Below are 27,512 nucleotides of genomic sequence, written 5' to 3'. Positions count from 1 at the left end.
ACAAAAAAAAATAAGAAGCATTAGTAGTAGTAGTAGTACTAGTAGTAGTAGTAGTAGTAGTAGTAGTAGTAGCAGTAGTAGTAGTAGTATTTGGATGAGTCTGTAGTACAGTGTGAATACTCAGTTGGGGAAATTCACCTTTGGAGCCGGGACCCGACTTTCAGTACTCACTGGTGAGTACTAATACTTTACTGCGTTTGTACTGCTTTTTTTGTATTGATACTTTGCTGTCACGTCGCGCCGGGGGTGTTCTGCATGTATGTCTATGGTGGAATGTTCATCATCAGTTGCCATGGTGACACAATCAAACATTAAAAAACAGTAAAATAAGCAATAAATAAATAAAAACAACAATAAAATAAATTAAAAATAAATAAAAGACAGAAAGGACCTCACAACTCACAATTCACACATTGGCGGAAAAGTTTTATGAAAATGTAAAGAGCTGATTTTTGTTTTCCTGTGATCGGTGCGAGCGTTCATGGTCCTGGTCCTGGTCCTGTCGTAGTTCAGATCAGTCGGGTCTTTCTGGACAGATTGTGCTAAAACGAAGCTCAGGCTGAAGTCTAACAGAGTTTCAGACAGAACAGTGCCTCCAGTTAGCGCCACAGTCCCAGAGAATATTGATAAACATTTTCAGTTTGAGAGGAAAAACTCCAGACACGATTTCCACGAGACGAGATACGAGATCGGTTTCACAAACACGAGACAAAACGAGATTTGAACATAACTCCTAATCTGTAAATTTCATGGTTCAGTTTCTAATTTTGGCCTCACAATTTTTATTTATTTTTTCTTGTTTTGATTTTCACAGTGTAACTCAGGAATACTTAACCCATTTTTGTCCGATCCAAATGTGAAAAAATCAGGAGATAATTTCCATCCCTCGTGTGAAACAAAAAAACATCATGTGGAACATTTAAAGACAAACGTTGAGATGTTGAGGAACAGAGTGAAACTTTTTGGCATTTTATGAAACTTTGGACAGTGGTGGAGTGAACAGTTTGGGGATCCTGGGTGAACTTGAGCTATAATGCACTGTTTTGTTGTTTTGCTTTGTTTTTTTGTATTTTTAAAATATTTATTGCCTGTTTTTCCCCCCTGTTCTTGAGACAGGCGTTTCTCTGTTTGAATTATGGTGGATTCGAAAATTGTTTTATTAGTTCGGTCACCGACTAGAAAACCAGAACTGAAAGTAGATGTAGAAGAAAACAGTTTTCTTCATTATTTGTCTCCAAAACCAAAATGAAAAAACAGATAATGATAAATAATACAGCTTTGTTTTACCAGCTCTTGCTCTTTTTTGCTACTTATTTAGAATTTATTATCACTATTTATATGTTTTACTCTTTGTTATTATAAAATATTGTGATGTGTGAACTTCTGTGTTCAAATAATTTCCCTCGTGGATCAAAAAAGTTTGTCAAAGTCTAAGTTTTCATCAGGTCCCCGTTTATCACTTTTTTTATTTTAATGTCACAGAAGTTTGATCCATCTGACCCCAACATGACACCAGCCTCATAGAATGTACTCTGTAAAGTACTAAAGATACTGTAGTAATAGTAGTTGTTGGTGTTGTTGTTGTAGTGGTAGTAGTTGTAAGTAGTAGTAGTATTTGGATGAGTGTGTAGTACTGTGTGAATGATGGGTTTGGAAAATTCATCTTTGGATCTGGGACCAGACTGACAGTACACACCAGTGAGTACTTTTTATATGCATACATTTACTGTGTACTTCTGTGTTTTTAAATTGTTTAAATGTCCAAATAATTTCAAAGTTTGGTTTGGTTCAGTTCTGGTTTAGTCCTGGTTCAGTCCTGGTTTAGTCCTGGTTCAGTCCTGGTTTAGTCCTGGTTGTACTTTAGGACAGGAGTCAGACTCACAGTACACACTGGTGAGTACTAATACTTTACTCACTACTGCATTTGTACTGCATGTTACTGTATTTCTCAGTGTTATTGGGTTCACAAAAAATAAATGAGACATAAAACAGTTTAGACCTGGTTTAGTCACTGATAGAAGCAAGTAGTAGTCATAGTAGTAGTAGTAGTAGTAATGGTAGTAGTAGTAGTAGTAGTAGTAGTAGTAGTAGTAGTAGTAGTAGTAGTAGTAGTTTTTGGATGAGTGTGTAGTACTGTGTGAATGATGGGAACTGGAAACTCACATTTGGAGCTGGGACCAGACTCACAGTACACACCAGTGAGTACTTTTACTGTGATTACTGCATACAATTACTGCATACTTCTGAGTTTTTTAATTGTTTAAATGTCCAAATAATTTCCCTTGGGGATAAAGTAAATAATAAAGTTTGTTGAAGTCTAAGTTTTCATCAGGTCCCCCGTTTATCAGTTTTTTATATTAGTGTCGGAGTAGTTGTAGTAGTACTAGTAGTAGTAATAGTAGTAGTAGTAGTAGTAATAGTAGTAGTAGTAGTAGTAGTAGTAGTTTTTGGATGAGTGTGTAGTACTGTGTGAATGAAGGGTTGAGGAAACTCATCTTTGGAGCTGGGACCAGACTCACAGTACACACCAGTGAGTACTTTTACTGTGTTTACTGCATACAATTATTGCATACTTCTGAGTGTTTAAATTGTGTATATGTCCAAATAATTTCCCTTGTGTATCAAAAAAGTTTGTCAAAGTCTAAATTTTCATCAGGTCCCTGTTTATCACTTTTTTTTTATATTAGTGTTGTAGTTGTTGTCGTAATTGTAATAGTAGCAGTAGTAGTTTTTGGATGAGTGTGTAGCACTGTGTGAATGATGGGGTTGGAAAACTCATCTTTGGATCTGGGACCAGACTCACAGTACACACCAGTGAGTACTTTTACTGTGATTACTGCATACAGTTACTGCAGAGTACTGAGTTTTTAAATAGTTTAAATGTCCAAATAATTTCCCTTGAGGATCAAAAATGTTTGTCGAAGTCTAAATTTTCATCAGGTCCTCGTTTATCACTTTTTTATTTTTTATTTTAGTGTTGCAGTTGTAGTAGCAGTAGAGTCGTAGTAGTAGTAGTATTTGGATGAGTGTGTCGTACTGTGTGAATGATGTGTCGGGGAAACTCATCTTTGGAGCTGGAACCATACTCACAGTACACACCAGTGAGTACTTTTACTGCAATTACTGTATTACTGCATATAATTACTGCGTATTACTGAGTTTTAAAATTGTTTAAATGTCCAAATAATTTCCCTTGAGGATCAGTTTGTCAAATTTGTCGAAATCTAAGTTTTCATCGGGTCCTCGTTTATCACTTTTTATATTAGTGTCGTAGATGTAGTAGTAGTACTAGTAGTAGTAGTAGTAGTAGTATTTGGATGAGTGTGTAGTACTGTGTGAATGATGGGACGAAGAAGCTCATCCTTTGGAGCTGGGACCAGACTCACAGTACACACCAGTGAGTACTTTTACTGTGATTACTTCATATAATTACCACAAAATTCTGAGTTTTAAAATTGTTTTATATGTCCAAATAATTTCCCTTGTGGATCATTAAAGTTTGTCTAAGTCTAAGGTTTCATCAGGTCCCCGTTTATCACTTTTTTTTTTTGTATATATATTAGTGTCGAAGTAGTTGTAATTGTTGTAGTAGTTGTAGTAGTAATAGTAGTTTTTGGACAAGTGTGTAGTACTGTGTGAATGATGGGACAAGGAAACTCATCTTTGGAGCTGGGACCAACTCACAGTACACACAAGTGAGTACTATTACTGCAATTACTGCATACAATTACTGTGTACTTCTGAGTTTTTTAATTGTTTAAATGTCCAAATAATTTCAAAGTTTGGTTTGGTTTAGTCCTGGTTTAGTCCTGGTTTAGTCCCGATTGTACTTTGGAACAGGAGTCAGACTCACAGTACACACCAGTGAGTACTAATACTTTACTTTTACTGCATTTGTACTGCATGTTACTGTATTTCTTGGTGTTACAAAAAAAAAAAAAAAAAAAAAAAAATTAGACACATAAAACAGTTAAGACCTGGTTTAGTCACTGATAGAAGCAAGTAGTAGTAGTAGTAGTAGTAGTAGTAGTAGTAGTAGTAGTAGTAGTAGTAGTAGTTGTAGTAGTAGTAGTTTTTGGATGACTGCATAGTACTGTGTGTATGATGGGGCTGGAAAACTCACATTTGGAGCTGGGACCAGACTCACAGTACACACCAGTGAGTACTTTTTTACTGCAATTATGGCATACAGTTACTGTGCTACTGAGTTTTTAAATTGTTTAAATGTCCAAATAATTTCCCTTGAGAATCATTAAAGTTTGTCTAAGTCTAAGTTTTCATCAGGTCCTCGTTTATCACTTTTTTTTTTAATATTAGTGTCGTAGTTGTAGTAGTAGTAGTAGTAGTTGTTGTTGTAGTAGTAGTAGTTTTTAGATGATTATGTAGTACTGTGTGAATGATGGGACCCAGAAACTCACCTTTGGAGCTGGGACCAGACTCACAGTACACACCAGTGAGTACTTTTACTGCAATTACTGCATACAATTACTGTGTACTTCTGAGTTTTTATATTGTTTAAAATGTCCAAATAATTTCAAAGTTTGGTTTGGTTTAGTCCTGGTTTAGTCCTGGTTTAGTCCCGGTTGTACTTTGGAACAGGAGTCAGACTCACAGTACACACCAGTGAGTACTAATACTTTACTTTTACTGCATTTTTACCGCATGTTACTGTATTTCTTGGTGTTATTGGGTTCACACAAAAAAATAAAAAATAAATAAAACTAGTCAAAAATTAGACACATAAAACAGTTAAGACCTGGTTTAGTCACTGATAGAAGCAAGTAGTAGTAGTAGTAGTAGTCGTAATTATAGTAGTTTTAGTAATAGTAGTAATAGTAGTGGTAGTAGTAGTAGTAGTAGTAGTAGTAGTAGTAGTCGTAGTAGTAGTAGTTTTTGGATGACTGCGTAGTACTGTGTGTATGATGGGGCTAGAAAACTCACATTTGGAGCTGGGACCAGACTCACAGTACACACCAGTGAGTACTTTTACTGCAATTACTGTATTACTGTGTCCAATTACTGCGTATTACTGAGTTTTTAAATTGTTTAAATATCCAAATAATTTATCTTGAGGATCAGTTTGTCAAGTTTGTCAAAATCTAAGTTTTCATCAGGTCCTCGTTTATCACTTTTTATATTAGTGTCGTAGTTGTACTAGTTGTTGTAGTATTAGTAATAGTAGTGGTAGTAGTAGTATTTGGATGAGTGTGTAGTACTGTGTGAATGATAAGGACCTGGAAACTCATCTTTGGAGCTGGGACCAGACTCACAGTACACACCAGTGAGTACTTTTACTGCGATTACTACATACTACTGAGTACTGTAGTATACTGTAGCAAAGTACTGAGTTTTTACATTGTTTAAATGTCCAAATAATTTCAAAGTTTGGTTTGGTTTAGTTCTCTTTAGTCCTGGTCTAGTCCTTGTTTAGTCAGGGATAGAAGCAGTAGTAGTAGTAGTAGTAGTAGTAGTAGTAGTAGTATTTGGATGAGTGTGTAGTACTGTGTGAATGATGCGTCGAGGAAGTTCACCTTTGGAGCTGGGACCAGACTCACAGTACACACCAGTAAGTACTTTTACTGCGATTACTTCATATAATTACTGCATAATGAGTTTTAAAATACTTTAGTGCTTTGGGTTCTTCTGTTTATGTCAGATGCCCTCCCTGACGCAGACAAAGTATCAAACTGAGGTTTTAGAAATACCAGTAGGAAGTAGTAATTAGTAGTAGTAGTAGTCAGTAGTAGTAGTAGTCTGCAGTAGTAGTAGTAGTTTTAGTACTAGAGTGCAGTACTGTGTGGACTCCTGCTGGGACCAGACTCACAGTACACACCAGTAAGTACTTTTACTTCATCAGTACTGCATGTGTACTCTGTGTACTCTTCATATATTATAATAGAGTGATTTATCTTTGTGATACTGATGCTTTTATTGTGAAGGGCTATGATGCGAGGCTTTTATTGTGAAAAGTAAAAGTGTATTTGTTACTACAGATTCTGGTGATCATAGTAAAATACTTTCTACTGAACAAAACAAAGTACTTTTTATATAAATACTACATAACAGTGTCACAGGGTGGATCTGTCTGATTGCAGTATTTTTAGGTCCTCTTAAAGTACTTTTAGAAGTATTAAATGTAAATATCCCAGTCTTCTGTAGTAGTTGTTGTAGTACTAGTCCACAGTAATAGTAGTTAAAGTACTACTCTGCTGTAGTAGTAGTGTTTGTACTAGTCTGCAGTAGTAGTATATGTACTGCTCTGAAGTACTGTGTGAATACTAACACGTACAAGCTGTACTTTGGAGCTGGGACCAGACTCACAGTACACAACAGTGAGTACTTTTACTGCGATTACTGCATATAATTACTGCATACTTCTGAGTGTTAAAATACTTTGGTGCTTCGGTTTCTTCTGTTTATATCAGATGCCCTCCCTGACGCAGACAAAGTATTAAACTGACATGAGGTTTTAGAAAGACAAGTTCTTTTAGTCCTGGTTCAGTCCTGGTTTAGTCCTAGTTTAGTCCGGGGTTTAGACCTGGTTTATTTAGTAATAGAAGCATTAGTAGTAGTAGTAATAGTAACAGTAGTAGTAGTAGTACTAGTAATAGTAGTAGTAGTACTTTTAGTACCACAGTGCAGTACTGTGTGAATACTGGTTCCTGGAGGTTGTACTTCGGTGCTGGGACCAGACTCACAGTACACACCAGTGAGTAACAAAAATACTTTATTTAAACGTTAAATTTATTTGTCTTTGTTTGTTTCTGTTGAGTTTTTTGACGTTCAGACGAGAAACACTCCAACTTTTTTATTCGAGTCACAAACAGAACGTAAAACACTGCCCCAGAACAGTCAGAGTTATAGTACTAGACTGCAGTAGTAGTATTTGTACTGGTCTGTAGTAGTATTTGTACTAGTCTGCAGTAGTAGTAGTATTTGTACTAGTCTGCAGTAATAGTAGTATTTGTATAGTCTGCAGTAGTAGTAGTAGTATTAGTCTGCAGTAGTAGTAGTATTTGTATAGTCTGCAGTAGTAGTAGTATTTGTATAGTCTGCAGTAGTAGTAGTATTTGTATTAGTTTGCAGTAGTAGTAGTATTTGTACTAGTCTGCAGTAGTAGTAGTATTAGTATTAATCTGCAGTAGTAGTAGTATTTGTATAGTCTGCAGTAGTAGTAGTAGAATTAGTATTAATCTGCAGTAGTAGTAGTATTTGTATGGTCTGCAGTAGTAGTAGTATTTGTACTCCTCTGTAGTACTGTGTGAATACTAACACAGGGAGGTTGTACTTCGGTGCTGGGACCAGACTCACAGTTTACACCAGTGAGTAACAAAAATACACTTTAATATTTATTATTTGTTTGTTTGTTGAAAGTTTTTCATCTTTAAATATGAGGATTCACCCACATGTTCAAAAAGGAAAGTGTGTGGAAATATAAACGGTTTTATTCTCGCTCTTTTCCCTCGTGTTCAGTTACAGATTTTATTTATTCTATTTCAAATATAAAGTTTGAAATTTAATATTTAAAATGTGACATTTGGTTTTGTTTGGTTGTCGTCAGTTTTGTTCAGCTCCACACAGAACTTTACAAGTGCTAGTTTCTTTAGACGCACAGGCCGATATCGGTAACAGTTCGATCTTTAGTCTCGGCCCGTCGCTTAAATAAAGAGTTTCACTTGTTTGTTTCTCTGCGCATTTGACTCTTCTGCTTTTGTAAATGTTGTTGCTGAAAACGTCTGAAGATAAATGAAATATTCTGAAATACTCACATAAAATAAATATTCTAATGATATTCTGGGTCAAATGAATCAGCTCTAAATATCGTCAGACAGAATCGACTGATCTGAGTTTTACTAAATCAGTATCGGTCACGAAATCTCCCGTATCGAACGATCCCGATTAGAATCCAACAGATGAACGAATATATATTTTGCATGTTCTGCCTGTGTCTGTGTGGAGCTTCCTTCTGAAAACAAAACTTGGAACACTCACAGTAGTAGTAGTAGTAGTAGTAGCAGTAGTAGTAGTAGTAGTAGTAGTAGTAGTAGTAGTAGTAGTATTTGGATGAGTGTGTAGTACTGTGTGAATACTGGGACGAGGAAGTTCACCTTTGGATCTGGGACCAGACTCACAGTACACACCAGTGAGTACTTTTACTGCGATTACTGCATACAAATACTGCGTACTTCTAAGTTTTTAAATTGTTTAAATGTCCAAATAATTTCAAAGTTTGGTTTGGTTTAGTCCTGGTTTAGTCCAGGTTTAGTCCTGGTTGTACTTTGGAACAAGAGTCAGACTCACAGTACACACCAGTGAGTACTAATACTTTACTTTTACTGCATTTGTACTGCACGTTTCTTTATTTCTGGGTGTTATTGGGTTCACAAAAAATAAATGAGACACATAAAACAGTTTAGACCTGGTTTAGTCACTGATAGAAGCAAGTAGTAGTAGTAATAGTAGTAGTAGTAGTAGTAGTAGCCGTACTAGTTGTAGTAGTATCAGTAGTAGTAGTAGTAGTAGTAGTAGTAGTAGTAGTTTTTGGATGAGTGTGTAGTACTGTGTGAATGAAGCGTCGAGGAAGCTTATCTTTGGAGCTGGGACCAGACTCACAGTACACACCAGTGAGTACTTTTACTGCAATTACTGCATATAATTACTGCATACTGAGTTTTAAAATACTTTGGTCCTTCGGCTTCTTCTGTTTATGTCAGATGCCCTCCCTGACGCAGACAAAGTATTAAACTGAGATGAGGTTTTAGAAAGGAGAGTTTCTCTTAGTCCTGGTTAAGTAGAAGCATTAGCAGCAGCAGTAGTAGTAGTAGTAGTAGTAGTAGTAGTAGTAGTAGTAGTATTTGGATGAGTGTGTAGTACTGTGTGAATGAAGGGTTGAGGAAACTCATCTTTGGAGCTGGGACCAGACTCACAGTACACACCAGTGAGTACTAATACTTTACTTACTACTACATTTGTACTGCATGTTACTGTATTTAAGTGTGATTGGGTTTAGAAAAAAGAAATGTATTTGTGTTTCAGTCCTGGTTCAATTCGGGTTCAGTCCAGTTCTGGTTTAGTCCCAGTTTAATATTGTATCATGAGGTTTAAGGTTATCGAAAAGTTGAATATAAAAGTTTGCGTTGCCGTGACGATGAGTTTTCGTGCACCTCTGAGCTGAGGTGTGACTGGAGTTGGGACTAAAATGGTGTTTGGAGCTGGGACCCTCCTCAGAGTCCAAAGCGGTGAGTTTAAAAACACAGAAGGACTCTTATTCTCATGGGATTGTACAGTTGTCTGAGTTCTCTGACGTTATGAAGTGAAAGGCCAGGGTCCACTTCAAACAGAAACACACCTGTAAATCAGACATTATAGTAGTATTATTATTCTACCTTTACATTGAAAAGCTCAGGTGCAGTGTGACAGGTGCAGTGTGACAGGTGCAGAGGTTTTTGTGCTGCTGTGACCTGAGGTGTGACTGGAGGCTTCGACAAACTGATCTTTGGAGCTGGAACCCTCCTCAGAGTCACAACCTGTGAGTTTTACTTTTTATTAGTTATGATCCTGTTCACACTGGTGTTATTACACTGGTGTTATTACAGTTACAAACACAGGGTCATGTCAGGACTCTGACTCAACACAACACAGATCTCTCAGTGCAAAACAGTGAGCTGTTAAACTCCCGTTAAACTCCTGTTAAACTCTCCTGTTATACTCCTGTTAAACTCCCATTAAACTCCTGTTAAACTCCCGTTAAACTCAGGTTATACTCCTGTTAAACTCCCATTAAACTCCTGTTAAAACTCCCATTAAACTCCTGTTAAACTCCCGTTAAACTCCTGTTAAACTCCAGTTAAACTCCTGTTAAACTCCAGTTAAACTCCAGTTAAACTCCTGTTAAACTCCAGTTAAACTCAGGTTATGCTCCCATTAAACTGCAGGTTTAATATTCAAGAATAATTACAGTTTTCTATTGCACTATAGTAGTAGTGGCACTGCAGTAGTGTAGTATTTGCAGTAGTACTTGCAGTAGTACTTGCATTAGTACTTGTAGTACTGCAGTATTTGTCCCTGGTCAGATCAGTGTGTGACTTCTTCCTCAAACTGGAGGTTGTATTTTGGAGCAGGGACTCGACTCTCTGTGACTCTCGGTGAGTAAATCTGATTTTTACTACAAATTAATATACTCCAGAAATATACTGCAGTATTTGTAGTAGTATTTGTAGTATTATTGACAGTGATCCAGTATGTGTTCAGTAGTTAGTGCTGTGGCGTGTACTGCAGTATTTGTAGCAGTATTCTTAGTAGTATTTGTAGTACTGCAGTATTTGTAGTAGTATTTGTAGTAGTATCTGTAGTACTGCAGTACATGTAGTTCTTGTTGTGGAGTGTACTACAGTGTGACTGGATCAAACCAGTATAAGATCCTGTTTGGAGCCGGGACCAGACTCTCAGTCCAGACCCGTGAGTAAACAAGACTCGGTTTAAGACTCGGTTTAAGACCCGGTTTAAGACCCGGTTTAAGACCCGGTTAAGACCCGGTTAAGACTCGGTTTAAGACCCGGTTTAAGACCCGGTTTAAGACCCGGTTTAAGAATCGGTTTAAGACCTGAGTTGATGTTGTTGGTGTGAAACAGATTTTAGTCCAGATGCCCTCCCGTTAAACCCTCGTGTTTATCACAGTAAATCTCCTGTCGTGTTTTTCCTCGTGTCTTTGAGCAGATCCAGACTTTAAACGGCTCCTCGGGTCAGAAGTCGAGTCGTCCAGGTTCTGTCTGAGTCCAGTTAAAAGTTTTTATCAACTCATCTGATTCTGACAGTTCAGTTCATAAAGTAATTTACAAAAGTGTTTTAAGTATCCGTAGTGCAGTATTTGAGGTATTTGAGGTATAGTACTGCATCTAAGAAAAGGAAGAGAAATATTTGAATCATATTTGAACAATAATTTGAACAATATTTGAAACTGAAGATTCAAAGTTACAGTAGTAGTAGTTCTAGTTTATGGCAATAGTAGTAATAATTGTAGTTTGTAGTAGTAGTAGTAGTAGTAGTAGTAGTAGCAATAGTAGTAGTAGTAGTAGTTTGTGTACTGGAGCGTCGTGTTGTGTGAATTACCAGAAGATGATTTTTGGAACAGGAACTTCACTCCGAGTCCAAATTTGTGAGTCACATTTGACTTTTTCACTTTTATTTCACTTTATTTATCATTTTGAGTCGTTTGCAGAGTTTGTGTCAATTTTGCTCGTCGTTTATTTTCGTTCTTTAACTCCAGAAAGAGTTAAAATATTCTGTCAACCTGCCTCAGTGTTCGTTCAAAGTTCGTTTATTTGGATAAAAACACCAAAGTAAATCACAAACACAGAAAATCTCCAATAAACACGTTTAAAAAAAAATTTAAAAGTGAGGTCAGATTGAGCAGTGACGAGATAAAGATAAAGATTTAATAAAGTTATCAATATTTTAGAAACACAAACTGCTTCAGATGTCGTAGGTTTGATGATCACAGCAGCACCGAGTTTTACATCTGCGTCAAAACATCAACAAAAACTTTACTCTAAAACTCTTTTTTCTCAAACTGTCAGACAATTTTAGCTCGTAAAATAATTAAAAAAAGTTCAGAGTTTGGGTTTGTGCAGAGGAGTGTGGGACTGTGTGACTGGAACTGGAGGATACAGACTGTACTTTGGAACAGGGACGAGACTCACCGTGCAAAACTGTGAGTACTTTGTCTGAAGTACACAAAATACTTTTACACCTAAACACATTTAAACTGTGAGTACTTTGTCTGAAGTACACAAAATACTTTTACATCTAAACACATTTAAACTGTGAGTACTTTGTCTGAAGTACACAAAATACTTTTACACTTAAGCACATTTAAAGTGTGAGTACTTTGTCTGAAGTATATGAGTACTAGTAGTAGAGGTAATAGTTCATAGTAGTAGTGGTAGTTGGAGTAGTAGTTGTAGTAGTAGTAGTAGTAGTTGTTGTTGTAGTAATTGTTGTAGTAGCAGTTTGTAGTAGTAGTAGTAGTAGTAGTAGTAGTAGTTGTAGTAGTTAGTAGTAGTAGTAGTAGTTTGTAGTAGTAGTAGTTTGTAGTAGTAGTAGTTTGTAGTAGTAGTAGTAGTACTAGTAGTAGTAGTAACAGTAGTAGTAGTAGTAGTAGTAGTAGTAGTAGTTGTAGTCGTAGTAGTAGTAGTTCATAGTAGTTTGTAGTAGTAGTAGTAGTAGTAGTAGTAGTAGTAGTAGTAGTAGTAGTAGTAGTAGTAGTAGTAGTAGTAGTAGTAGTAGTAGTAGTAGTAGTAGTAGTAGTAGTAGTAGTAGTAGTAGTAGTAGTAGTAGTAGTAGTCAGTAGTAGTAGTTAGTAGTAGTAGTAGTAGTAGTAGTAGTAGTAGTAGTTTGTAGTAGTAGTAGTAGTAGTAGTAGTAGTAGTAGTAGTAGTAGTAGTAGTAGTAGTAGTAGTAGTAGTAGTAGTAGTAGTAGTAGTAGTAGTAGTAGTAGTAGTAGTAGTAGTAGTAGTAGTAGTAGTAGTAGTAGTAGTAGTAGTAGTAGTAGTAGTAGTAGTAGTAGTAGTAGTAGTAGTAGTAGTAGTAGTAGTAGTAGTAGTAGTAGTAGTAGTAGTAGTAGTAGTAGTAGTAGTAGTAGTAGTAGTAGTAGTAGTAGTAGTAGTAGTAGTAGTAGTAGTAGTAGTAGTAGTAGTAGTAGTAGTAGTAGTAGTAGTAGTAGTAGTAGTAGTAGTAGTAGTAGTAGTAGTAGTAGTAGTAGTAGTAGTAGTAGTAGTAGTAGTAGTAGTAGTAGTAGTAGTAGTAGTAGTAGTAGTAGTAGTAGTAGTAGTAGTAGTAGTAGTAGTAGTAGTAGTAGTAGTAGTAGTAGTAGTAGTAGTAGTAGTAGTAGTAGTAGTAGTAGTAGTAGTAGTAGTAGTAGTAGTAGTAGTAGTAGTAGTAGTAGTAGTAGTAGTAGTAGTAGTAGTAGTAGTAGTAGTAGTAGTAGTAGTAGTAGTAGTAGTAGTAGTAGTAGTAGTAGTAGTTAGTAGTAGTAGTAGTAGTAGTAGTTTGAGTACTGGAGCGTCGTGTTGTGTGAATAACAACGTGAAGATGATTTTTGGAACAGGAACTTCACTCCGAGTCCAAATCTGTGAGTCACATTTGACTTTTTCACTTTATTTTAATGTCAGAGTTTTACATCTGCATAATAAAAAATAAACTTATCAAACTTTAGTCTAAAACTGTTTCACTGAAATGAGTTAAAGTTACAGAGAAGAGAGATAAATAAAATCCTTTGTGGATCAATAAAGTTTAAGTCAAAATTTGTCAGTTTGGAAAGTAAAATAATAGAAAAGTTCAGAGTTTGGGTTTGTGCAGAGGAGTGTGGGACTGTGTGACTGGAACTGGAGCGACTCGACTGTACTTTGGAACAGGGACGAGATTCACCGTGCAAAACTGTGAGTACTTTGTCTGAAGTACATGAAATACTTTTACTCCGAAACACATTATTCAGCTTCGGACTGAAGAGGAGCGTTTCTGTTTTCATCCTCACACTTTTATCTTCTCTGAACTTTGCCAAAATAATCACGTCATCATGATTTTAGATTCAATTTGATTTTGACATGTGAAAAATAAAAACACCTCGAGTCTAAATCTGAATCTGAATCTTTCTACTACAAACCAAATGTTATGTCCAATAAACGTTTTGTAAAAATAATAATAAATCTGTGATAAAAAGTCAGATTTCACTCATTGAATCTGTTCAAAATGACAAACTGCACATTTTTCAAGATCAAACCGATGTCGAGATCTGAGTAAAACCTCCAATACTCCTAAAAATACTACACTAAAAATAAACTACTATGGAACAAAACACAATAATAACACGGTGGACAATAATCACCAGACTGAGCAGAGAAAAGCTCCTGTAAAACTTATGGAACATTTTCATAGTTATACTTATTCATATTCATGATTTTGGCCATGATACATGAACGGTCCCATATCTAAAAAAAAAACTAAAATATAAATACTGTCTTAAAGCAGTAATAATAATAACAGAAGTACAGAGACACAGAGACAAAGAGCTGATCCTGGTTTTGGACTCGGGGTTTTTGGGGCCCTCAGACTCACAGTGGGACTTACTCTTCAAACAAACTCATTTTTGGAGCAGGAACCAGACTCACCGTCAACTACGACTATAACTGCTACTACTGCTACGACTGCTACTACTACTGCGACTGCTACTACTGCTACGACTGCTACTACTACAGCTGGTCCTACTGCCGGTGCTGCTACGATGACTGCGACTACAGTAAGAATCCGTCCATGTTTAAAAAAGTTTTCCACAAAATGTCACCTCGACTCAAACCGTGTTTTACCATTTCACGTTTTCTTCGTGATGTTGTTCGTCAGCTGCACGACTCCGTAGAACCAGAACGTTAAAGTCGTACTTCGGAACATTCTCCACGGAGACAGACACGTTTTATGCACTGCTCCAGACCAGGTTAGAGTCAGGTCTGTGGAGATGCGAGCCCACTCATGTAAAGGTGCAGGTTTTTCATAGTTTTGTTCTGTTGTATTTGTATACTGTTGGTAGTTGTAGTTGTGTACTCTTGTAGTTGTAGTTGTGTACTCTTGTAGTTGTGTACTGTTGTAGTTTGTAGTTGTGTACTCTTGCAGTTGTGTACTGTTGTAGTTTGTAGTTGTGTACTGTAGTAGTTGTTGTTGTGGTGTGTGTCAGTGTGTGTCTTTCTCTGGAAACACAAAGCTTCTGTTCGGCTCTGGGACCAGGCTCTCCGTCCATTCCTGTGAGTCCAGATTTTACATTTAACAGAAAAACCTTTGGGCCCTTGCATCTCCACAAACCTGACTCTACATTCTTGCACCGTATGACATAAGACATAAGCCACCATCTATCTCTATGGAGAATGTTCCGAAGTGTCGTTTTAACTTTGTATTTACACGTTAGCTCAGATTCCAGACATGAGTTATGTTCAAAAGTTACAGCACATTTGCAGTTTTCTCCTCGGGAATTTAACGTCAAATGAAACTCAAAAGTGTAGAAATTATTTTAAAATACAGCGCATCTTGCTGGTCGCACATTATTAAAACACATTTATACTTTTGACTCTTGTTTTGCCGTAGGAATATGATGAGTTTAACCGTTAGCTTTAGCACGTCTGTTTTTATCTGTTGTTTGACCGTTAGCTTTAGCATTAGCTCATCAGTTGCTGTGTTGTTGTCTTGTTGTGTTGTTGTTTTGTTGTCGTGTTGTTGTTGTCAGTTGTCATGTTGTTGTCTTGTTGTCGTACTGTCGTCTTGTTGTCATACTGTTGTTGTTGTTGTCGTGTTGTTGTCAATTGTCGTGTTATTGTCGTTGTCATGTTGTTGTCTTGTTGTTGTTGTCATGTTGTAGTGTTGTTGTCGTGTTGTTGTTGTTGTCGTGTTCTTGTTGTTGTCATGTTGTGTTGTTGTTGTGTTGTTGTCATGTTGTAGTGTTGTTGTCGTGTTGTTGTGTTATTGTTGTTGTGTCTTGTTGTTTGTTGTGTTGTTGTTGTTGTTGTGTTATTGTTGTTGTCATGTTGTAGTGTTGTTGTTGTGTTATTGTTGTTGTCGTGTTCTTGTTGTTGTCATGTTGTCGTGTTGTTGTGTTGTTGTTGTGAGTTGTTGTATGAGGGAGTTTCACAGTGTGTTTGTCTCTGGGAGCAACAGGTTGATCTTTGGATCCGGGACCAGACTTTTTGTTCACTCAGGTCAGTCCCAGCGAACGACTGTAACGACTCGACTGTTGTTAAAATACATTTATTTTGTTTTGGCGCATCTCAATTATCGGTCCCGGTTTAGTTCTGGTTTAGCTCTGGGTTAGTCCTGGCTCACTGCTGGTTCAGTCTTGGTTTGATCCTGATCTAATCCTGGTTCAGTCCGGATTTAGTCCTGAAGTTCTGTTTTTATTCTGGTCTAGTCCTGGTTCAGTCTTGGTTTAGTTCTGGTTTGATCCTAATCTAGTCCTGGTTTAGTCCTGGTTTTCTCTAGGTTCAGTTTAGGGCAGTTGAAGTTTAGTCCTGGTCTAGTTCTGGTTCAGTCCTGGTATAATTCTGATTCAGTCCTTGTCTAGTCCAGGTCTAGTCCTGGTTTAGTCCTGGTTCAGTTTTGGTTCAGTCCTGGTTGAGTTCTTGTCTCAGATCCCGTCACAGTGGGTCTGGATCTTGGGACAAACTGATTTTTGGGTCTGGGGTTCGACTCTTTGTGGATCCAGGTGAGACCGACACACGGGAACACGGCTCAGAAGTTTAAAACGGATCAAAAATGAAATGATTTATTATTTTTTATTTATTATTAGATAATATTTTAAATTCTGCATTGTCTCGTGCAGATTCACCAAACACACTTTTATAAAACAGATCACTTTATAATTCAGACACTCACAATAAACCAAAATAACTCTGGGATCTGTGGCTCTCACTTAAACAAACTTTATTAATCCTAAAAAGAAATGACTTGGACACAGCAGCTCACACATCGTAAAAAAGGGGGAAAAAATGAATAAATAAATTTAAAAAATGGTAGTAAATTAGTAATAATTTCAAAATAATTATCAAAAATAGAAAGAGCCTGATGTCAAATAAGGCAGAATTATATAAATGTGTGTGTCCAAGTAAAAAATAAAATCTAAAAGTAATTTATATATATTATTATATATTAATTTAATCCTCAAATATTTCATAACTGTAGATCAGGTTTGTTTAACTCTGGTTTGTTTAACTCTGGTTTGGTGTTATGGTTGTGTGACTGTGTGACTTACACTGGGAATGATAAATTCATCTTTGGATCTGGGACGAGTCTCTCTGTTCAAATTCGTGAGTTTAAACTAAATTTAAAACCAACTCATATTTACTTTAATCTTTGCTAAAACTTTTAAATATACAGAATTTTGAATATTTAACATCACAAACAATTTTACTTATGACGTCTGTAAATAACATCATAAAATAAAACAGTTTGAGTCACACAGAAATAAAGAGAATCGTTCACATTGTGAAAGAACTCAACTCTCAAAAATGTGAAACTTTGACCAAAATCTGAACAAATGAGTAAATTTAATCTGCAGATATTTAAATAATTATCTCCCATGGTTACAGTAGATCAGGTTTGTTTAACTCTGGCTTAGTTAAATCTGCTTTTGTTAACTCTAGTTTGGTTAACACTTGTTTGTTTAACTCTGGTTTGGTGTTATGGTTGTGTGACTGTGTGACTAACTCTGGGTTGAGTAAAAACTAACTTTTGGATCTGGGACGAGTCTCTCTGTTCAAATACGTGAGTTTAAACCAAATTATAAAACAACTAATATTTACTCCAATCTTTGTCTAAAATGTTAAAAATATATTGAATTTTTGAATATTTAACTTCACACATCACATCTGTTGACACACGTGAGTTTAAACTAAATTTAACACAAACAAATATTTACTTTATAACCTGGAATGTCCCACACTAAAGCATTAAACTCTCAAATCTCCAAAATAAATTTAAGTTTTGAATATTTAACGTCACAAACAGTTTGACTGGTGACGTCTGTAAATAACATCATAAAATAAAACTGTTTCACTCCTGCAGAAATAAAGATAATTGTGCAAATTGTTAATCAACTGAAACATAAAAAATATTAAACTTAGATACTTCATAAAGTTCCCATGGTTACTGCAGACTAGGTTTATTTAACTCCGGATTTGTTTAACTCTGGTTTGTTTAACTCTGGTTTGGTGTTATGGTTGTGTGACTGTGTGACTGGATACAATAAACTGGTCTTTGGATCTGGGACGACTCTCTCTGTTCAAATATGTGAGTTTAAACAAAATTTTAAAACCAACTAATATTTACTATAGCAAATTTTTGCTAAAAAAATTTAAATATAGAGAATTTTGAATACTGATATTTAACATCATATAACATAATAGAATAAGACAGTTTGTTACTGTTAATCAAACTCAACTCTCAAAAATATTAAACTTTGATACTTCATAAAGTAGTTCCCATGGTTACTGCAGACCAGGTTTGATTTAACTCTAGTTTGTTTAACTCTGGTTTGTTTAACTCTGTTTGTTTAACTCTGGTTTGGTGTTATGGTTGTGTGACTGTGTGACTGATTATGGAAATAGTAAATTCATCTTTGGATCTGGAACGACTCTTTCTGTTCAAATACGTGAGTTTAAACAAAATTTAAAACCTTTACATTTTTTAAATATATAGAATTTTGAATATTTAACATCACAAATAATTTTACTGGTGACGTCTGTTAAAAAAAAAATCATAAAATAAAACAGTTTGACTCGAGCATAAATTGAGAGAAATGTGCAAAATGTTAATGAACTCAACTCAAAAATATTAAACTTAGATACTTCATAAAGTAATTGCCATGGTTACTGGTCAGATCTGGTTTGTTTAACTCTGGTTTGTTTAACTCTGGTTTGTTAAACTCTGGTTTGGTGTTATGTTTGTGTGACTGTGTGACTCAGTCTGGGATTCAGTAAACTAATTTTTGGATCTGGGACGAGTCTTTCTGTTCAAATACGTGAGTTGAAATGAAATTTAAAACTATCTAATATTTACTGTAATCTTCTTTAAAGTAAAAAAAACAAACAAACTATATATCAAATTTTGAATATTTAACATCACAATTTCACTGGTGACGTGTGTAAATAACATCATAAAATAAGACTCATCAGTTTGACTGAAGCAGAAATAAAGAGAATTGTTCACATTGTTAAAAAAAAAAAAATCAACTCTCAAAAATATGAAACTTTGACCAAAATCTGAACAAATGAGTAAATTTAATCTGCAATATTTTAAATAATTATCTCCCATGGTCACTGTAATCAGGTTTGGTTTATCTGACTTGGTTAACTCAGTTTGGTTAACTCTGTTTTTTTTTAACTCTGGTTTGGTGTTATGGTTGTGTGACTGTGTGACTGGCTCTGGTTAATAAATTCATCTTTGGATCTGGGACGACTCTCTCTGTTCAAATACGTGAGTTTAAAACAAATTTTAGAAACTAATATTTACTCTTAAATTTTCTTTAAATAAAAAAAAAAAAAAAAAAAGTATCATCTATAGAATTTTGAATATTTAACACACAATTCCACTGGAAAATAAAGAGAATGTGAACATTGTAAAGAATTAAACTCTCCAAAATCTGAACAAATGAGTAAATTTCAATCTACAGATATTTAAATAATTATCTCCCATTGTACTGTAGATCAGGTTTGTTTAACTCTGGTTTGTTTAACTCTGGTTTGTTTAACTCTGGTTTGGTGTTATGGTTGTGTGACTGTGTGACTGATTATGGGAAATTCATCTTTGGATCTGGGACGACTCTCTCTGTTCAAATTCGTGAGTTTAAAAGAAATTTTTATGATTTTTCGTAAAATTAACATTGAACATTTTATTTCAAATTAGCTCAAAAAACTAAAACACACAAAAAAAAAACAAAACAAAACACTTAAACACAACGCACAACTGTTCAGATGTTTTACTGTTGACACACGTGAGTTTAAACTAAATTTAACACAAACAAATATTTACTCTATAACCTGGAATGTCCCACACTAAAGCATTAAACTCTCAAATCTCCAAAATATTCACCAAAATCTGATGAAATTACAAATTTCCATCTGCAAATATTTCATAACTCAAGGCCAGGTTTAGTTTAACTCTGGTTTGTTTAACTCTGGTTTGGTGTTATGGTTGTGTGACTGTGTGACTAACACTGGTTATGGGAGTAAACTCATCTTTGGATCTGGGACGATTCTCTCTGTTCAAATACGTGAGTTTAAAACGAAATTTTTTACCAGAACTAATATTTACTCCATAATCTTCTCTTAAACAAAAAAAAAATATATATATTGAATTTAGAATATTTAATTTCACATTTTCACACGTGTTAACTATAGTTTAAAAGATAAAAGCTAAAATAATCCAGAATATTTCACATTGATACAGACACACACTTTTATCCACAACTGTTAAAGCTGCACTGTGGAACATTTCTAGTGGAGGGTCCATCACCTGCTTGTGTCATGATCAGGACGGTGGGGTGAGATGTTCTTTATATTAGACATGTTTTATTAGATGGTTGCTATGGTCACGCTCGTCGTCGGGCAGATTGCGGCTCTTTTCTGGGTTGTTGTCGTTGGGGGGGGGGGCGTGTCACTGCGGGACATGGACAAACTCCCAGAAGCGGCACCGGGCTCTCCGTCCAGACACGTGAGCCGCCAACTTTATTTACTTTATGATTTAATTAAAGCTCCCGTGTTTCCTCGTTAAAAAACAGAGCTGGAGTTTGTGTTTTGTTTCGTTCACGCGTTCAGTTACATTTTATTATTCGTCTGTTTACATCTCCAAAACTCTAAACGCTCTGACTTACTGTGTTTTTTTTAAGTGTCAAAAAAACAACAACTTTAAAACTGAAAATAGAATCAAATAATGAATTTGAAAACACTCTGTTCCAGCTTCGAGAAGTTGTAGTTTTTTTTCAAGTTGAGTTTCGTTCAGTGGAGATCAGTAACTCCAGGACTGAAATTATCCAAATGAATCTAGTGAAGATACATGGAGTTTAAAAACACAGTGGAGCTGACACATGACATAACAAGATGAAAGTGTCTCCCATGGTCAGATCAGGTTTAACTCTGGTTTGGTGTTATGGTTGTGTGACTGTGTGACTCAGTCTGGGTCTCGTAAACTCATCTTTGGCTCTGGGACGACTCTCTCTGTTCAAATACGTGAGTTGAAATGAAATTTAAAACCTTAAAATGTTTTTAAATATATAGAATTTTGAATATTTAACATCACAAACAATTTTACTGGTGAAATCTGTAAATAAAATCATAAAATAAAACTGTTTCACTCGTGCAGAAATAAAGAGAACTGTGCAAATTGTTAATCAACTCAACTCAAAAATATAAACTTAGATACTTCATAAAGTTCACATTGTTACTGCAGATCTGGTTTGTTTAACTCTGGTTTGGTGTTATGGTTGTGTGACTGTGTGACTTACAATGGGAGATAAATTCATCTTTGGATCTGGGACGACTCTCTCTGTTCAAATACGTGAGTTTAAAAGAAATTTTATTGTATTTTTGTAAAACTGAACATTGAACATTTTATTTCAAATTGGCTCCAAAAAAAAAACAAAAAACAAAAAACACAAACCAAACACTTAAACACAACGCACAAGTGTTCAGATGTTTTACTGTTGACACACGTGACTTTAAACAAAATTTAACACAAACAAATTTACTCTATAACCTGGAATGTCCCACACTAAAGCAATAAATTCTCAAATCTCCAAAATATTCACCAAAATCTGACAAAATTAGTAACTTCCATCGGCAAATATTTTATAACTCAAGGCCAGGTTTAGTTTAACTCTGGTTTGTTTAACTCTGGTTTGGTGTTATGGTTGTGTGACTGTGTGACTGACACTGGGCTTAAAAAACTGATCTTTGGATCTGGGACGAGTCTCTCTGTTCAAATACGTGAGTTTAAACAAAATTATAAAACTAATATTTGCTATAATCTTCTCTAAAATGTAAAAATATAGTGAATTGTGAATATTTAACATCACAATTTTGACCAAAATTCAGAACTTTGACTAAATCATCATCAAAACTTTGACCAAAATCTGACCAAAAGAGTTAACTCTAGTTTGTTTAACTCTGGTTTGTTTAACTCTGGTTTGTTTAACTCTGGTTTGTTTAACTCTGGTTTGTTTAACTCTGGTTTGGTGTTATGGTTGTGTGACTGTGTGACTGACTCTGCGTTTGATAAACTGATCTTTGGATCTGGGACGAGTCTCTCTGTTCAAATTCGTGAGTTTAAACAAAATTTTTACACAAACTAATATTTACTCCATAATCTTCTCTAAAAAAATATATATAATATATTAATTTAATTTCACATTTTCACACATGTTAAAGTGTTAAAAAAAAACAGACCTGGAGTTTGTGTTTTGTTTCATTCACACGTTCGAGTTACACTTTATTATTATTCTGTCCAAAACTCTGAACACTCTGATTTATTTTGTTTTTAAAGTGATTAAAAAAACTTAACTTTAAAACAGAAAATTCAAAATGTTCTGTTCCAGTTTGTGATTTCGTGAAGTTGTAGTTTTCAAATTGAGTTTAGTTCAGTAAAGTTTGACATTTCCAGAGCTGAAATCATCCAAGTGGAGTTTAAAAACAAAGTGGAGCACTTCCTGTATTTCAGTTTGAGAGAAAAACTCAGAGTAAATGTGCAGGTTTGTGCGTTAAACGTGTGAACGAAACAAAAAAAACACAACTCCAGGTCTGTTTGTGACGACGAAAACTACAAAATTCCTGTAGAAAAACAAAAAATGAATTGAGTTTATAGTGATTTTAAAAGTCAAATATAATGTTAAGACTTAAACTTTTTCTCAGAAGCAGCAAAAAAAATGAACATTTAAAGAATTTGTTAGAATTAAAAAGACTTTGTTAGATTTTTTCTGTTTTTTATTCCGTTATTAATCCTAACACTCAAAATAACTCCACAAAATCGTTGCACAGTAAATTTACCAAAACAAAATAAATATTCATGTCTTATTTTTCACGGAGAATCGTTTCCGTGTCTCTGGTAAGTTTGTCGACGGAACGATCAGGTAAGTAAAATGTGCAAAAAATACATTTAAAATCCATTTCAAAAGTTACAAATACAAAATAAAATAAAAAGACATTTGAAACTTTGGGGTATAGAACTGTGCAGCTGTTGGTTTGAGGGTCTGGTGCTGCGTTTAACTCTGGTTTGTTTAACTCTGGTTTGGTGTTATGGTTGTGTGACTGTGTGACTGGCTCTGGTTATGGAAAATTCATCTTTGGATCTGGGACGACTCTCTCTGTTCAAATTCGTGAGTTTAAACAAAATTTAATTATATTTTGGTAAAATTTAACATTGAATATTTTATTTCAAATTGGCTAAAAAATAAAAAATAAAATAAAATAAAATAAACAAAACCAAAACACAAACAAAACACTTAAACACAACATACAAGTGTTCAGATGTTTAACTTTTTTAAATTTAACACAAACAAATATTTACTCTATAACCTGGAATGTCCCACACTAAAGCATTAAACTCTCAAATCTCCAAAATATTCACGAAAATCTGACAAAAATTTGTAAATTCAATTTGCAAATATTTCATAACTTAAGGCCAGGTTTGTTTAACTCTGGTTTGTTTAACTCTGGTTTGGTGTTATGGTTGTGTGACTGTGTGACTGACTCTGGAAATAGAAAATTCATCTTTGGATCTGGGACGAGTCTCTCTGTTCAAATTCGTGAGTTTAAACTAAATTTAAAACCAACTAATATTTACTATAATCTTTGCAAAAAAAAATTTAAATATATAGAATTTTGAATATTTAACATCACATAATAAAATAAAACAGTTTGACTCGAACTTAAATCAAAGAGAATTGTTCAAATTGTTAATCAACTCAAATCTCAAAAATATTAAACTTAGATCCTTCATAAAGTTCACATTGTTACTGCAGACCAGGTTAAATTAACTCTGGTTTTGTTTAACTCTGGTTTGGGTGTTATGGTTGTGTGACTGTGTGACTCAGTCTGGGATCATGTAAACTCATTTTTGGATCTGGGACGACTCTCTTCTGTTCAAATTCGTGAGTTTAAATAACATTTAAAACTATCTAATATTTACTGTAATCTTTCTTTAAAGTAAAAAAAACAAAAAAACTATAAACATTTTGAATATTTCAAATTATAAATTTACCACGTTGAACTGTAAATTTAATCTGCAAATGTTTAAATAAAAATGAGACAGATTTTTTTCTGGTTGTGTGACTGTGTGACTGACACTGGGTCTCGTAAACTCATCTTTGGATCTGGGACGACTCTCTCTGTTCAAATTCGTGAGTTTAAACTAAATTTAAAACCAACTAATATTTACTATAATCTTTGCAAAAAAAAAAAAATTATTAAATATATATAGAATTTTTGAATATTTAACATCACATAATAAAATAAAACAGTTTGACTCAAGCTTAAAATCAAGAGAATTGTTCAAATTGTTAATCAGCTCAACTCTCAAAAATATTAAAACTTAGATCCTTCATAAAGTTCACATTGTTACTGCAGACCAGGTTAAATTAACTCTGGTTTGTTTAACTCTGGTTTGGTGTTATGTTTGTGTGACTGTGTGACTCAGTCTGGGATCAGTAAACTCATTTTTGGATCTGGGACGAGTCTCTCTGTTCAAATACGTGAGTTTAAATAACATTTAAAACTATCTAATATTTACTGTAATCTTCTTTAAAGTAAAAAAACCAAAAAAACTATAAACATTTTGAATATTTAACATTATAATTTCACCGACGTTGTCTGTAAATAACATCATAAAATGAGACAGATTTTCTCATCAGTTTGACTCGAGCAGAAATAAAGAGAATCGTTCACACTGTTAAAGAACTCAACTCTCAAAAATATGAAACTCTGACCAAAATCTGAACAAATGAGTTAACTCTGGTTTGTTTAACTCTGTTTGGTGTTTATGGTTGTGTGACTGTGTGAATAACTATGGGAGTAAACTCACCTTTGGATCTGGGACGAGTCTCTCTGTTCAAATACGTGAGTTTAAAATAAATTTAAGACCAACTAATATTTACTGTGATCGTCTCTAAAATATAAATATAACATAAAAATATATCAAAATTTAAACATCATTTCAGATTTTTATTTTAAATGTTCACATCAACAGCTACATCAATAATCCAATCAGGTTCATCTGGTCGTCTGATAATTGATTGTAAAAGATTCTTTTGTCAGACCAAAGTTGACTTTGTTTTCATCTGTGACACTTTTGACTTTTCACTCTTTAAACAGAGTCAAAACCAAAACTACAAGAACAAGAAAAACTAAACAAAGACACATCACCACAAAAAACAACAAACTATTACAATACTTCATCAAATATATTTAAAAAATCTGCAGATAAGAGCAATATCTGACTGTGTTTAACTCTGGTTTGTTTAACTCTGGTTTGTTTAACTCTGGTTTGTTTAACTCTGGTTTGGTGTTATGGTTGTGTGACTGTGTGACTGGATACGGGGATAAATTCACCTTTGGATCTGGGACGATTCTCTCTGTTCAAATACGTGAGTTTAAACAAAATTATAAATCACCTAATATTTACTATAATCTTTTCTAAAATGTAAAAATGTATTGAATTTTAATTATTTAACATCACAATTTTACTGTTGACAAATGTGACTTTAAACTAAATTTAACACACACAAATATTTACGATATAAACTCTAAAATAAAAAAAAACATATATTGAATTTTGAATATTTAATTTCACACACACAATGTTCCGCACAAAGACATTAAACTGTTAAAAATGTATAGAACTTTGAATATTTAACATTTTACTGTTGACACATGTGAATTTAAACTAAATTTAACACAAACAAATATTTACTCTATAACCTGGAATGTCCCACACTAAAGCATTAAACTCTCACATCTCCAAAATATTCACCAAAATTTGATGAAATTAATAACTTCAATCTGCAAATATTTCATAATTCAAGGTCTGGTTTGTTTAACTCTGGTTTGTTTAACTCTGGTTTGGTGTTATGGTTGTGTGACTGTGTGACTCAGTCTGGGTTTAAACTCATTTTTGGATCTGGGACGACTCTCTCTGTTCAAACACGTGAGTTTAAACTAAATTTAACAACTATTTTTCATAATCTTCTCAAAATTTTTAAATATGTACAATTTTGAATATTTAACATCACAATTTCACTGACGACACAAGTGACTGAAGAAGAGACTCGTTCACATTGTTGAAGAACTCAACTCTCAAAAAGATGAAACTCTAACTAAAATCTGAACAAATGAGTAAATCTGAATTTGAATTTATTTATGTAAAAGATGCAGCGTCTCGTTTTTAAGAACCAAGAACACACAACATACACACAGTTACACAACAACACAACAACAAACACATACACACGTACACAATACTCACATACACAATACTCACAATACAAGTAACAACTGTACAATCTGTAGATATTTAAATAATTATCTCCCAGCTGTAGACTAACTCTGGCTTGTTTAACTCTGGCTTGTTTTAACTCTGGCTTGTTTAACTCTGGTTTGGTGTTATGGTTGTGTGACTGTGTGACTGACTCTAGGTTATGGAAAACTGATCTTTTTGGATCTGGGACGAGTCTCTCTGTTCAAATACGTGAGTTTAAACCAAATTTAAAACAACTAATATTTAGTTTAATCTTGGCTCTAAAATGTTTTAAAATCTATAGAATTTTTGAATATTTAACATCACACAAACAATTTTGACACTGGTGACGTCTGTAAATAAACATCATAAAATAAAACAAGGAAACACTGAAGAGCATTTAAACTTGTTAATCAACTCAACTCAAAATCTGTAAAAATTAGATACTTCATAAAAGTATCTCCCATTGTTACTGCAGACCAGGTTTGTTTAACTCTGGTTTGTTAACTCTGGTTTGTTTAACTCTGGTTTGGTGTTATGGTTGTGTGACTGTGTGACTAACTCTGGGTTTAAATTCACCTTTGGATCTGGGACGACTCTCTCTGTTCAAATACGTGAGTTTAAACGAAAATTAAACCCAACTAATATTTAGTATAATCTTTGCTAAAACTTTTAAATATATTAAATTTTGAATATTTAACATCACAATTTTGACCAAAATTCTAAACTTTGACTAAATCATCATCAAAACTTTGACCAAATGAGTTAACTCTGGTTTGTTTAACTCTGGTTTATTTAACTCTGGTTTGTTTAACTCTGGTTTGTTTAACTCTGGTTTGTTTAACTCTGGTTTGGTGTTATGTTTGTGTGACTGTGTGACTTGGTCTGGGGAGAAACTGATCTTTGGCTCTGGGACGACTCTCTCTGTTCAAATACGTGAGTTTAAAAATCTATTTAAAAACAAAAAACATTTTATTATATAATCTCTAAAATAAAAAAATTTTTAAAAACGGACATAACATTTTGAAAATTTAACATCATAATTTTACTGATGACGTGTAAATAACAAAATAAATAAAAACTGATCACACACGACAAATGTGCTGTGTCCAAAATGACAGATTTTCACTTTGACTCGAGCAGAAAAAAAGAGAATTGTGCAAATTGTTAAAGAACTCAACTCTCAAAAAATGTGAAACTCTGGACAAAGTCTAAACGTTAAAAGTTTGTCATGAGGCAGAAAAAAGCTTTTTTAATACAAAATGAGAAGCATGGTTTCACCAAATCACCTCCTCATGTTTTTTACAGTTTGACCGACTCAAATTACCACAAAACACAAGAAAATATTAGAAGACTTCATGAAATATTAGAAAAATTGTCCAATAGGATCAATATCTGACCCTGTCCCTGAGCCTGTTATTTAGTTAACTCTGGTTTGTTTAACTCTGGTTTGTTTAACTCTGGTTTTGTTATGGTTGTGTG

General features: G+C 34.3%; 1 gene segment (V, D, J or C); it reads left to right on the top strand.

Annotated features, from left to right (window-relative positions):
* The first annotated feature begins 9,184 nt into the window (after positions 1-9,184).
* LOC110153116 (T-cell receptor alpha chain constant-like) overlaps positions 9,185-27,512 on the top strand; it is a 44,893-nt gene continuing 26,565 nt past the window's right edge. Inside the window, 1 exon segment of the C gene segment in view lies at positions 9,185-9,239. Within this exon segment, the coding sequence occupies positions 9,200-9,239 (40 nt within the window).

Source organism: Boleophthalmus pectinirostris, unplaced genomic scaffold (assembly GCF_026225935.1).
Source record: "Boleophthalmus pectinirostris isolate CB_2022bp ecotype Guang Dong unplaced genomic scaffold, ASM2622593v1 HiC_scaffold_16, whole genome shotgun sequence".
NCBI classification, from domain to species: Eukaryota; Metazoa; Chordata; class Actinopteri; order Gobiiformes; family Gobiidae; genus Boleophthalmus; species Boleophthalmus pectinirostris.
Note: the sequence above shows the minus strand (reverse complement) of the source record. Positions and strands in the feature narration are given on the sequence as shown.